Source organism: Littorina saxatilis, linkage group LG5 (genome assembly GCF_037325665.1).
Source record: "Littorina saxatilis isolate snail1 linkage group LG5, US_GU_Lsax_2.0, whole genome shotgun sequence".
In the NCBI taxonomy this organism is placed as follows: domain Eukaryota; kingdom Metazoa; phylum Mollusca; class Gastropoda; order Littorinimorpha; family Littorinidae; genus Littorina; species Littorina saxatilis.
In genome coordinates this window covers 39,781,581-39,795,857 of record NC_090249.1, presented here as the reverse complement: position 1 = coordinate 39,795,857, position 14,277 = coordinate 39,781,581, and the positions used below count along the sequence as shown (strand labels likewise).

The following is a 14,277-nucleotide window of genomic DNA, read 5'->3' as shown; positions in this document are numbered from 1 at the left end:
CAACTGACCCTCGGATCATAGCGAAGGACTCGTCGCTGGCGAAGAAGGAGCCACCGGGCTTGGCCGTCACCGTCTCCTTGCCCGCGTTGATCAGGTCAGCGTCCTCCTCCCCAGGCTTGGGGTAGGGGCCCTGTAGGAGGAAACAGTGATCGCTTTGATTTCTCATTTGTGTTATTTTACCCGTTACAAGTTTATAATGGCGGTACATGTGACGAGAGGATACCATTTGGTCCAGTAAGAAGTGGAAAACAAACAACAAGAAGGGCAAATCCCATACGACTCACATGCTTGACCTTGACCTTTACATGAGGGTCAAGGTCAAATAACTAAACCTAGCAATGACATCATACACTAAGAACTGCTTTACACATTTTTCCTACCAAAATACATGTGACCAAAGGTCAAGGTCATCCAAGGTCATGCAACACAAAGCTGTTAATTCAAGACATAGGAAGTACAATGGTGCTTATTTGCTCTTTCTACCATGAGATATGGTCACTTTTAGTGGTTCACTACCTTATTTTGGTCACATTTCATAAGGGTCAAAGTGACCTTGTCCTTGATCATATGTGACCAAATGTGTCTCATGATGAAAGCATAACATGTGCCCCACATAATTTTTAAGTTTGAAACAGTTATCTTCCATAGTTCAGAGTCAAGGTCACTTCAAAATATGTATACATTCCAACTTTGAAGAGCTCCTGTGACCTTGACCTTGAAGCAAGGTAAACCAAACTGGTATCAAAAGATGGGGCTTACTTTGCCCTATATATCATATATAGGTGAGGTATTGAATCTCAAAAACTTCAGAGAAAATGGGAAAAATAGCTGTTTTTTAGGCAACATTTATGGCCCCTGCGACCTTGACCTTGAAGCAAGGTCAAGATGCTATGTATGTTTTTTGGGGCCTTGTCATCATACACCATCTTGCCAAATTTGGTACTGATAGACTGAATAGTGTCCAAGAAATATCCAACGTTAAAGTTTTCCGGACGGACGGACGGACGGACGACTCGGGTGAGTACATAGACTCACTTTTGCTTCGCATGTGAGTCAAAAAGGTATTCCCATAATCATGTTTGGTCGTTCGGGAGTGACATGTTAGAGATCTCAACTTCTCTTTGGCCAGCTTTATGAAGGCGGTTTCTGCATGTCTCCTATCCGCGTCCTGATTTCGAGGTGATACGCCGGTTGACAAAACACCCACGCGTGATCACAGGGAATAGCTCCTTTCAGCACCAAAATAAAGCAATTAAAAATTAATTCCTTTTAAAGGCACAACGGCCCCGTCATTCCCCTGAATTCATGTCCTTTTTTCAAACCAGCTTTCATCAGGAAAAAAACAACAAACATTCTCCAGGTAAAAATACTAACCATATCCAGAATTCCGTTCTCACTATGCAGGTGCACGTTGACGTCGGGATTGACGAAGTTGGCGGCATGCATGGGGATTCCGATGCCAAGGTTTACTTGACCAAGTCAAGGGACATAATTATTCACTCCATGCTGTTAACCACGACCCCGACATCTGTCACATATATAATGACAGCGTTCGGGAAATTCCGGTTTAAGTCGCACAACTCTGTTGAAAATTCACTGATATTTTTGAAGTTGTGAGGCTCCTCGGTTCTACAGGGTTTCATTGATGTACATACAAAATGATTTTTTCTATTTTATTTATTTTAAACGAACAAGTTATTTTCCTTCTACTTGTGAATTTATTTGGGGTGATGACCTAAAAACATAATGGACACGTTATTTTAAACGAACAAGTTATTTACCTTCTTTTTTGTGGTGAAAATTCTGTTAATTCCATTCCTTTAGAAAACTTTGAATTCCCACAAATCTGGGTGCACGGCCCCTGTACAATTAGAAGCTTACAACTGCCAAACAAAACTCTCTCTCTTTTTCTCTCTAACTCTCCCTTTCTGTCGATCTCCCGCTGCCTCTTTGCAAAGGCAGGGTTTCATTTACTAGTGCGCCCTGCGCCAATGGCGCATTAGTTCTGAAAATGTCCCATCACAATTCCCTTTAGTGCGTCAAAGGGCGAATTGAGATTACATACCACTGGGCCACCAAATGTACACTTTACATCGGATTACACACACACACGCACACACACACACACACACACACACACACACACACACACACACACACACACACACACACACACATATAACACGATATAGCGGTTAATTCTCAGATGGCACCATATTGCACCATTTTGCATTTTGGACAAAAGGCCTCTTAGGCGCTTCTTGCCTTCGACTTTGTCCCATCAGAATTTGGTTGAGGGGGACAAATGTCCCATTGCACTTTTCTCCCTGGTTAAACCCTGCAAAGGATACTGTACATGCCACTCTTGAAGTCCGCGGCGATTCGCCGGACAATTCGTTCCCGCGTGTACTCGTATGAGCTGATGGGCTTCTTCAGGACTTCGCCAAAGTCGAACTTGAGACTCTGCAACAAATCGTTATACAAAAACGTCATGCAGCTAGCCACTATAGTTTGAAGCCACACTCGTATGCGCTTCTATCACAAGTTGCATTCTGATCAACGCGTTTCATGAAACAAACATTCCGTCCTGTGTGACCGACCGACCATGTCCACTGTCACAGTTATGTCCAGACGGCCTTCAGACGCAACGCCAGCATCCTTCCATAGGAACACTTACCAGAAACCAAGCGCAAGACAAATTCTTCTATGAAAATTGAAGCCAATAAAATTTGAGAGTGAGAGTTTGAGAGTTCTGCGCAGAGTTTAAATTTTTCACGGAACTAATTTTGCATGTTGACACTGATGTCAGTTAAAAAATAAATTCAAAGACAAAAATCGCACTCTGCACAGAAAGTAGCCATATAGTTTCAGGTTTTCAGTCATTGCGCAGGCACCGAAGAGAAGAAAGCACGATGGGTCGTACGTACCTCCACCTTCTTCTGGTACTTCTGTCCCTGCACGACGCGCTGCACGTAGATGTGGGGCACGTGCACGTCGTCCGGCGCGATCTCTCCGATGTCCACGATCTCCTCCACCTCCGCGATGGTGAACTTGGACGCCTTGCACATAGGGGTGTTGAAGTTCTGGGCTGATTTTCTGCGCCCAACGAGTTCTTGATAAATCGTCGGTGATTTTTCCTCTTCAGTGTGTATTTACACGCAACAATGCGTCCATTAAAAGCAAACTCATTCCCGTGTAATTTTTTCTACAATGTGTATGTTACAGGCAATAATATGTCCATTAAAGGTAATGTCATCCCCATGTAATATCCCCTTCAGTGTGTGTGTCACACGCAATAATGCGTCCATGAAAGACAAATTCATTACGGTGTAATTTTCCCTTCAGTTTCTATGTTACAGGCAATGATTCGTCCATTAGAGTCATATTCATTCCCGTGTAAACGAGTCGACTCACCATCTTAGATCTCTGGTATGTGTTAAATTTGAGGGATTGCCTCATCCCATGTAAAAGCCTGGCCAGACATTAATTATTAGACGGTGTAAGCGGCATCGTTTACACGGGGAAGGACTTCATGAAACACGGGCATTTTCTTCATCGTTCAGGAAAACTGTGCATTGCCTGCGAATCTCCTTCAATGTGTAGTGAATCAAACTTCGGAGAATGTCTTCCTCAAAGAAAATCATGACTTTAATTAAGAAAGGAGGCTTGAGAAAAATCGGTGGAGTGGAAGAACAAAACAAAACTGTTCGAAGTGCAGCTCATTCTGCTACATATGTATCCAATAACGTCCGAATTCGTACCTATCTCGGAAGACTATTGGTTTAAAGATGTCTCCCTTCCCGAGCAAACGATCGTGTGCATCAACACCACACATCGGTCTAGGCCTTTACGTTGGATTTTGTTTGTTTGTTTGCTTAACGCCCAGCCGACCACTTTACGTTGGATGAGAGCATCTTTTCACTAAGATCCAATGTACTGTGTTATGTGTTGTGTACGATGAACAACAACAAAAAAAGTTATGTTTGTACCTACAATCCGGAAATAAAGTTAGATTGTATTGTTGTTGTTGATCATGTATAAGTGCGCGCGCAAGCGCCTCACGTTTGCAAAAGCATAATGTCGACAACTCTAAAGACAACTATCAAAATTATTCTGACAGAATGGTTGGTTGCTTGTGTGATGGGTGTAAACAGTATATAGCTGCTGCCTGGAGCCACAATTTACCTGAATATCAGGTTCCCTGCCCTGTCAGCTTTCCAGGCCTTGACGATGGCGAAGTCCGCTTTGATGGCCTCCTCCATGATGTAGTTACGGCCGTTGATCTGACGTGACTGCAACAGCAAAAGGCATTCGTTGAAAGCGCTGAGAGAGAGAGAGAGAGAGAGAGAGAGAGAGAGAGAGAGAGAGAGAGAGAGAGAGAGAGAGAGAGAGACTCAGACCTTTATTACAAAAGGATAAAGGTTTTACTTTTAGGCAAAGCCTATTCTTCCAACCTGTCCTTTATACAACACATAAAGACAGACGGACATAAAAAAAATAAAAATTCAATCATATAAGATACAGAAATACATTGTATGGATTGCAACACAATGTGCATTTAAGGAATTATATAAGGAGAACTCAAACATTACAAAATTACATTGACCTATACTAGTTAAACCTTTCATTTTGAGAATTAAGTTGCTCAAATCAGCTACACATCCGTTAACACTAGTACAAAATGTTCAACAAAATAACAATCGAACAAGACATTTCATTCACGAATGATGTGTGAATGTGACTGTCTCTTAAACATTTTCACTGAAGTTGCATTTCTTATCTGTTGGGAGAAGGAGTTCCAGAGAAAAGCTCCCGAGAAGGCTAAGCTCGATTTGTAGAGGTCTATGCGAGGTATAGGAGGGATGAATTTTTGGGACCCATATCTTTTTGTTTTATTTATTTTATTTATTTATTTGTTGCTTAACGTCCAGCCGACTACGCAGAGCCATATCAGGACGAGGAAGGGGGGGATGAAGGGGGCCACTTGTCAAGCGATTCCTGTTTACAAATGCACTAACCCATTACTTGTGTCCCAGCAGGCTTTAGTAAAACTAAATTAATACCTACTGGAAGATTACCAGTTTCCAGTATGTTAAAATAGGCTTAACCTATCTACTGCTGGACTTACATCAGAACACTAACAGATTAAACTATACATGAATCGCGAGACAAGCGGCAAGAGAAGAGATTTTTGGAAAAAATACAGGTGAATGAGCAAGAAGGCAGAAAAAAGAAAAGAATTCATGAAGAAAAAGAGAGCATGACAGGAAAGAGGAACCAAAAATCTACCTAACAGCAAACTAGAAAGCTCCTGCGGTTCCAAAAACAGGAGGGGCCTTTAATTTCATAACCGCAGTGCCTCACTGCGGGAATCTTTTTGTTTGTTTGTTTGAAATGTGATTGCAAATATTTAGGATAGTCGTCATTTAGAATTGTATACATGAACACAGCCTTGTTTAACGTCAACTGATCTTTCAAGGGGAGGAAATTCAGCAGGAGCTTTAGTTTATCATCCGTGGACCTATTCAAATCATGCAGAATAAGTTTTGCAGCTCGGCGATGCAGGGAATTGAGTCTTTTTAAATGAACATCACTGCAGTTATCCCAAAGTGTCGATGCGAAGTTTATATGAGGCATTATGTGGGCGTAATAGAACATTTTGAGTGATGCAGAATCGGTGTAATGCCTTAATTTTGATAACAGGTACAAATTCTTTGATACTACTTTGCAAATATTACTCAAATGAGTTTGCCATTTCAACTCTTGATCAGAGAGAGAGAGAGAGAGAGAGAGAGAGAGAGAGAGAGAGAGAGAGAGAGAGAGAGAGAGAGAGAGAGAGAGAGAGAGAGAGAGAGAGAGAGAGAGAGAGAGAGAGAGAGAGAGAGAGAGAGAGAGAGTAAAATAAGTAATTACTGAGAGCGTGAGTCAGAGAGATGCAGACAGACAGAGACAGACAGGAGGCAAAATAGGGACGGACTGACAGACAAACTGACAGACAGAAAGAGAAAATAAAATAGAGAGACACGCTCATTGGCACTACTGAAGAGAAAATGACACGAATAACCAGCCAGCCAAAGTTAGTTAGCCAGCCAGCCAGAGACCAAAAAATAATACACAACAAAACAACATTGCCAGCGACAGGCATGGCGAAAACAGCTGTGGAGAATGTGACGATTGCACGTTAGCAAACCATGGTCATCCTGACCGCTTGACCATACCTCTTTTTCCTTGCTGGCAAGAATAACCTTTCCGGCTTTGTCGTACTTGAGCGGCTCTCCCCCCGTCTGTATCAAGGTGCCATAACCAGTGGGAGTGAAGAAAGCTGGGATGCCTGCACCGCCACACCGAATTCGCTCCGCTAGTGTTCCCTTCACAAACACACGCGAAAACCTTCTTTTATCTCTACTCCTAAACCCGATGTAACACCCCGTTCTGACACCAATCTCGAATTGTACCCCGGGGGACACTTCGGTAACCTAAACTATAATTTTGTTTGGATAATTGAGAAAAAAAACCTTTTTTTAATTTTTTTTTAATCTTATTTGATATAGAAAACGACGACAATGGAAACCGTCAGTATTACATTTTTTTTTTAAATCATTAAAAAAAAATATAACCAACATTTTCACAAACGTGGAGTTGGAGATGACATCGCTGACTAGATTTCAAAAGACAGAATTGTTGTATACATGTGCAACATTTAGAAAAGGGTAACATTTTAAAAGCTGTCTTTTGGCACCTTTATGCGGCCATTTGGGTGTTGCCTTGACAATAAATACATACAAGAAGGGCAAAACCCATACAACTCACATGCTTGACCTCGACCTTTAGGGTAACTAAACCTAGCAATGACATCATACACTAAGAACTGCTTTACACATTTTTCCTACCAAAATACATGTGACCTTGACCCAAGGTCAAGGTCATCCAAGGTCATGCAACACAAAGCTGTTAATTCAAGACATAGGAAGTACAATGGTGCTTATTGGCTCTTTCTACCATGAGATATGGTCACTTTTAGTGGTTCACTACCTTATTTTGGTCACATTTCATAAGGGTCAAAGTGACCTTGACCTTGATCATATGTGACCAAATGTGTCTCATGATGAAAGCATAACATGTGCCCCACATAATTTTTAAGTTTGAAACAGTTATCTTCCATAGTTCAGGGTCAAGGTCACTTCAAAATATGTATACAATCCAAATTTGAAGAGCTCCTGTGACCTTGACCTTGAAGCAAGGTAAACCAAACTGGTATCAAAAGATGGGGCTTACTTTGCCCTATATATCATATGTAGGTGAGGTATTCAATCTCAAAAACTTCAGAGAAAATGGGAAAAATGTGAAAAATAGCTGTTTTTTAGGCAACATTTATGGCCCCTGCGACCTTGACCTTGAAGCAAGGTCAAGATGCTATGTATGTTTTTTGGGGCCTTGTCATCATACACCATCTTGCCAAATTTGGTACTGATAGACTGAATAGTGTCCAAGAAATATCCAACGTTAAAGTTTTCCGGACGGACGGACGGACGTCCGGACGTCCGGACGGACGGACGACTCGGGTGAGTACATAGACTCACTTTTGCTTCGCATGTGAGTCAAAAATCATGTTCTAAAGCACTTTTGAGTATCTGCAGTTGACACAGTTTTTAGTCAGAAACAACCCCAGCGTCAAGAAACACTGAATAGACATTACTACCGTGTCTCCCCTTTAAGATGCCGTGCAGCTGACATCATTGCTGAAGCAACGATTTGTCTTTTTGTCGCAGATCAGGTTATAAACATTTACACAACTATCCCACATACGACTTCACATACCATTTAGTGGTGCCAGTCAAACGAAACGTTATGCGGTTTGTCAGTTCGCATTTCCCGCCAAAATGTATACGGTAGATGACCTCAGAGTTTATGGGTTTCATACAAATACTAGAACAACAAGTATTTTGGAGTGGCCAGCCATACCTGCGGGACAAGTTCAACTTCTATTTCGCCTTTCAGGTACTGGTGGTGGAACAGAGGGTTGTTCCCGATGTAGGAGCACACCATTTTCTTGATCTGCAAAAAAACAAAACATCGAAGAACCCAGATACGTAAAAATTGCCTGTTCCCTCGGAGATTTACCTTTTTATGTATCGTGAACTACAGCACCAGAAATACATTCGTTGAATATAAACACATGGTTTTGTGTGTTGTTGATTTGGGTGCAGATACATCTGCACCCACACGTACTCATGGCATGTAAACATGGGTATAACTTTCAACACACACACACACACACACACTCACACACGCACGCACGCAAACACACACACACACACGGGCGCGCGCAGGAATTAGAATCTCTCATTTTTTCCTTTCCCATCCACACACCCACACACACACACGCGCGCACATGAATTCTCTCTTATTTTCTCCCCCCTCCCATCACACACACACACACACACACACACACACAAACACACCCTCTCATTCTCTCAACCCCCTCCCCCAACTCCCACTGCACCAAGGTCCTAAATGAACACAAAACCATATCACATATCCAACCTGCTGTTCGACAAGCATCAGGCCCAGTCCGAAGTCACAGACGCCGGCACTGTCGCTGATGATGGTCAGATTCTTGACCTTGGTCTCAAGCAGGGCATTGGTTAAGTTCTCAGGAATGCCACAGATGCCGAAGCCTGCAACGACAGGGAGCTCTAGATTCTCTGGACCTCTCAGCGGAGAGACGGGACATACTAAATAAGAGAGCGAGAGAGAGAGGGTGAGAGAGAGAAGGGGGGGGGGGGTGTTTGTTTGTTTCCTTATCGCCCAGTCCACCACGAAGGGTGATATCAGGGCGGTGCTGCTTTGACATTTAACGTGCGCCACACACAAGACAGAAGTCGCAGCACAGGCTTCATGTTTCACCCAGTCACATTACTCTGACACCGGACCAACCAGTAAGGGAGGGGGGGGGGGGGGGGGTGTGAGAGACAGACGGACAAAGAGAGAGAGAGACTCAGACTCAGACTCAGAACTTTATTACAAAAGGATAAAGGGTTTTAGGCAAAGCCTATTCTTCCAACCTGTCCTTTATACAACACATAAAGACAGACGCACATTAAAAATATAAATTCAATCATATAAAATACAGAAATACATTGTATGGAATGCAACACAATGTGCATTTAAGGAATTACATAAGGAGAACTCAAAAATTACAAAATTACATTGACATAGTTATACCTTTCATTTGGGAATAAAGTTGCTCCGATCAGCTACACATCCGTTAACACTAGTACACAATGTTTAACAAAATAACAATCGAACAAGACATTTCATTCACGAATGGTGTGTGAACGTGACTGTCTCTTAAACATTTTCACTGAAGTTGCATTTCTTATCTGTTGGGGAAAGGAGTTCCAGAGAAACGCTCCCGAGAAGGCTAAGCTCGATTTGTAAAGGTCTATGCGAGGTATAGGAGGGATGAATTTTTGGGACCCATATCTTTTTGTTTGTTTGTTTGAAATGTGATTGCAAATATTTAGGACAGTCGTCATTTAGAATTGTATACATGAACACCGCCTTGATTAACGTCAACTGATCTTTCAAGGGGAGGAAATTCAAGAGCTTTAGTTTATCATCCGTGGACCTATTCAAATCATGCAGAATAAGTTTTGCAGCTCGGCGATGATATACACCATCAAACATACATTACAAAAGATTCTTCCACTAACTAAGTAATAATAAAAACATGAATAAAATAGGTAGTGAAAACAAGGAAATACCAGCTGAATACCCTTAATCAAACAGAACATGTTATCAACAATACTGAAAACAGCCCTAGATGTTTATATACATTGTCACATTATCACTAAAACAACAAATACACTACATGTTGCCTACTGATGGACTGAGAAAACAAAATCAGGGGTTGTATTTCTTGAAGAGATGCGTTTTAAGTGCTCGTTTGAATGCTTTGGGTGACTGAGAGTGGCGGATGTGAAAGGGGAGAGAATTTTCCATTGTGTGGGTGCGCAGAAAGTAAAAGCGTAGTATGTTTTGGTTTTGGTGTGTGGAATGGTGAGGATGCGACAGTCAGAAGAGGCACGGAGTTGTCTTGCTGGAGAATAGACGGTGAGGAGTTCAGAGAAGTAAGCAGGAGACGTCGAGCCAGAAAAGAAGTTAAAGCAGAGGGTGGACAGTTTGTAGTCAATGCGGGTTTTCTTTCTTTATTTGGTGTTTAACGTCGTTTTCAACCACGAAGGTTATATCGCGACGGGGGAAGGGGGGAGATGGGATAGAGCCACTTGTCATTTGTTTCTTGTTCACAAAAGCACTAATCAAAAATTTGCTCCAGGGGCATTCTGACCTTACTGGGAGAATGCAAGTTTCCAGTACAAAGGACTTAACATTTCTTACATACTGCTTGACTAAAATCTTTACAAAAATTGACTATATTCTATACAAGAAACACTTAACAAGGGTAAAAGGAGAAACAGAATCCGTTGCATTGTCCCGTCGTAAAACCGAATAATTCGGAATGTTTATGTTAACAAGGCTGTCTGAGATACGCGAATCTAGACGCGTTTCACTTACACCGAAGAGCTGTACCAGCTCTGGTTGCTGGTTTAGCAATACACAGACATCATGTACTTTGTTGACTAAGGCCTAAAAAAAAAATAGGTGTGGTTACGGTAACCCGACCTACCCTATTTTTAGGGGCCGACCCTATAACTTTTTATTACATTTGTCGAAAAACAAGAAGAGCAAACGCTCGATCGAGTCACTTTCGCAGTTCTGAATATTATATGAGGCATCAGATGGACAGGAAGAAATTGCTATTCACAACACAATGAGTCACGTTCACATAAAATTTGAGCCCGGTCACTTTTATAGTTTCCGAGAAAAGCCCAACGTTAAGTTGTGTGTTGCCGAACAGAAAAGGCTAGTTATCTCCCTTGTTTTTCTGATAACGTTCGTAAAAGGCTACAGATGTAAATACTTTGATGTAAAGAATAATCCTACAAAGTTTCAATCACATCCGATGAACTTTGTCAAAGATATAAAATGTCTAATTTTTCCTTTGACGCTGACCTGTGACCTTGAAAAAGGTCAAAGGTCAACGAAACCATCGTTAAAGTGTAGAGGTCATTGGAGGTCACGACTAAACAAAATATGAGCCCGATCGCTTTGATAGTTTCCGAGAAAAGTCCAACGTTAAGGTGGTGTCTACGGACGGCCGGCCGGACGGCCGGCCGGACAGACTAACACTGACCGATTACATAGAGTCACTTTTTCTCAAGTGACTCAAAAACGAGTGCAGAAAACGCAATGAAAGCGACAGCGCTCGAGTCGCACACTTATTTCCCTGTCAAGTAGGTTTAATTTGTACACATTAGAAAAAAAAGTTTAAAAAAAAAAGTGATTGCCTACCTTCCTACCCTATTTTTTTTGGCTATGTTACCGTAACCACACCTATTTTTTTTGGGCCTAAATGATAAATATGTACATGCCCTATACGGAGAACAGTGTTTGATGTTGTTGACATTAGGACAAAGTGCAATATTGTAACAAACAGCAGTAAATAATAAAGCAAGCGAAATCCGGAAATATGAGTATCCGGAGCAGTCAAGACAACAGTTCTAGTATATATATATATATCATAAACGCACAAGGATTTCTCCAAGTAAATGTCAAGATTCCCACAACACGAAGCGAGCGCTGACAATGCACATTCAGAGACACAAGCTTTCACTTTAGGCCTACACGACAAAACGTCACACGATTCGGATTAAGTGGCATTCATCACTTACACTCCCGGGATAAATCAGAGTAATTATAGTTGCTATTTAGATCAGGATGATACAGGATGAGATAGCAGCACACAAATAAAGAAACAAATTGTTGCTTAAAACTGAAGGGTGACCGAACAAAAGGTAAAGCAAATCCCACAACAAACAACGGGATACTAGATAATATAAGCTTAAATGCAAGATGAACAAAATGTTCACAGAAAACAAGGAGACACAAGGTTAAAAGTAGTTAATGCTGAACTGCCCTGCAGGTGAAATTCAGTTGAGGCTGAACAGTTCACAAACTCGGCCCAAAGCCAGTAGTTCATGAATGCAAATATTTAGCTCACCGTCAAAGTTAATGTTGTAAAAGGTTCTTAACACAAGTCTTGCACAGAGAAGTAGAATCTCAATTATGCATCACATGTTCAGACTATAATATCGTCGAAACACCAGCCGCTTTCCATGCGGATGAAAATAAGCCAATGGCTTCAGGGCACGACACATTCAATGCCGTCACTATAGGGTGCAGGGGTGTCGTTTGGGTCGGCCCTTCGGCCAATCGCCGATTTTTTTTTTTTTACTTTGACCGAAACTTTCATGTCCCTATCGGCCAAATGTCCGAAGAGTACTCGCCTAAATCGGCCAAAGTTTGTCCAGTTTGTTGCATTGGTCAGGCTTTGATTGCTAAAACTGCTGCCGATGTACTTAGTCAACTGACTGGCGTTTATTTCCTTCGCGAATACCAAAAACGAAACATCAATGTTTTGAACGGAAACCATTGCAAAAATATATAGATGCCAGAGTGGTTTCCCTTGGACAAGGGAAACTACACTCTCAGCGTTTGCGTTCGCCGGTTCGCGATAGTTTATCAGTCAGTCTGTGCTTTCGATTTGGATTTGAACATCATGTCGCAACCAAAACAGAAAAAAATTGGCCAAAGTTTGCTACCCTTCGCCAAGGTAAGTGATTCCGGACAAAATGACAGGAACACCGCGAATGTGGACAGTGTCAGTGTGAGTTGACAGTTGTAGTAGTGTAGCAGACGACATAGCAGACGATAGTCACCGCGAATCAAAATCTGCTGAGCCAGAGAATGAAAAGCGTCCTCCAAATCGTGGTCTTCAAGCAAAATGGCTCACCCTACACGGTCTTTTATTGTCATGTTTCCCAAGGTTTGTCAAGATTTGCACAAGATTGGAAGAGGTTTACTTTCAAGAAATTAAAGTTAAAGGTTTGAAAAAGTTTCAGGTGTCTGATGTAATTAAATCAGCAACATATAATCCAGGGGGTGTTACAGGGGTTCCCCCCCCCCCCGGCTGTCCCCCCCCCCCCCCCCCCCCTAAAAAAAAATCTGTCTGAATGTTGTTTTATTCTGTCTGTAAAGCCGTGGGAAGAGTTAATTGTTTAGTTGTCACAGTATGCGACACGTCTTCCTTCTAACCATACTATATGTCGAGAGCGGATATCAGTGAAGATAAATTGCCATTATTTAATACTAACGTTAAAAGAAATAATGAGTGGCTGCTGACACCAGTTGATCATGTTTAAAATCAAGGATAAGCCACAAATTGTTTATAAAATAGCTAACATTCTTCAGCTTCAGGGGGGCTTTGCCCCCCAGACCCCCCAACGGGACCCTGGACCCCAGGTTGTACCCCCCTCCCCCCTCTGGCTTAACTGCTCCGCCCCTGTAATCTGTGTTCCTAAGACAATGATTGCATGTATTGGTGTTCCCCTCTTGAGTCTTGTGCTTCAATGACAATGTTGCGGTGACTTTGTATGAGCCAAAATAATAGCCGAACATTTTTTAAGATGTCCTAAAGCTTTCTGACAGTTTCGGCCAAATGTCCCAACATGAAAATGTCTGGCAACACCCCTGACGTGACCGACCTGAGGCACTTATAAGAAGCGAGCACGTCCAAGTCAGGTCACGAATTTAGCTGTGGAACACAGTTAACAAAGTTAGTTTGAAGATTCCTCAATGTGATGAAGGCAGCGCGATTATGCTCACACACAATGCAGGGCTGGCACACAGTTGTAGATCTATCCTTGAAGACACAGTCCACCTTTTTTCTTCTCACGGGTTTTGCTAAAAAGCACAAAAAAAAGGGGTTTTAAACGTAGGTTCACAACTCCAGTTGCCATATAACACGAACCTGTGCACAATATCACGGGACACACAGAATCGTCACGGTAACTCACTTGCCCTTTTGAGTTCAGAACTCGAACGGGCGCACAAAATATTAAGGTAGTGAACGATTTAGACACTCGCCCTCCTGGGCCGAGGACACGAACGGGCGCACAAATACAAATTAGTGCACGATCTACACACTTGCCCTCCTGGGCTGAGGGAATCTTACCCTTTGCAGGAGAATGCACAGATAACTATATTGTTCACGAGAAATCTCCATGAGTCAAGTGGCCATGAGCATTAGAGTTCAATGCTAGTTGTTACATAGTTGCTACATAATTATGTTCCGCCTAGGAAGTGGACGTACGT

General features: G+C 42.1%; 1 protein-coding gene across 1 annotated transcript in view; it reads right to left on the bottom strand.

Moving 5' to 3' along the window:
* LOC138967105 (succinyl-CoA:3-ketoacid coenzyme A transferase 1, mitochondrial-like) overlaps positions 1–14,277 on the bottom strand; it is a 31,732-nt gene that overhangs the window by 14,362 nt on the left and 3,093 nt on the right. The window contains exons 3-10 of the mRNA XM_070339584.1: positions 8,545–8,678; positions 7,963–8,055; positions 6,219–6,368; positions 4,186–4,292; positions 2,928–3,096; positions 2,352–2,463; positions 1,375–1,469; positions 9–130 (exon numbers count right to left, since the gene is read on the bottom strand). Of these exons, the coding sequence (XP_070195685.1) occupies positions 9–130; positions 1,375–1,469; positions 2,352–2,463; positions 2,928–3,096; positions 4,186–4,292; positions 6,219–6,368; positions 7,963–8,055; positions 8,545–8,678 (982 nt within the window). The remainder of the gene's footprint in view (positions 1–8; positions 131–1,374; positions 1,470–2,351; positions 2,464–2,927; positions 3,097–4,185; positions 4,293–6,218; positions 6,369–7,962; positions 8,056–8,544; positions 8,679–14,277) is intronic.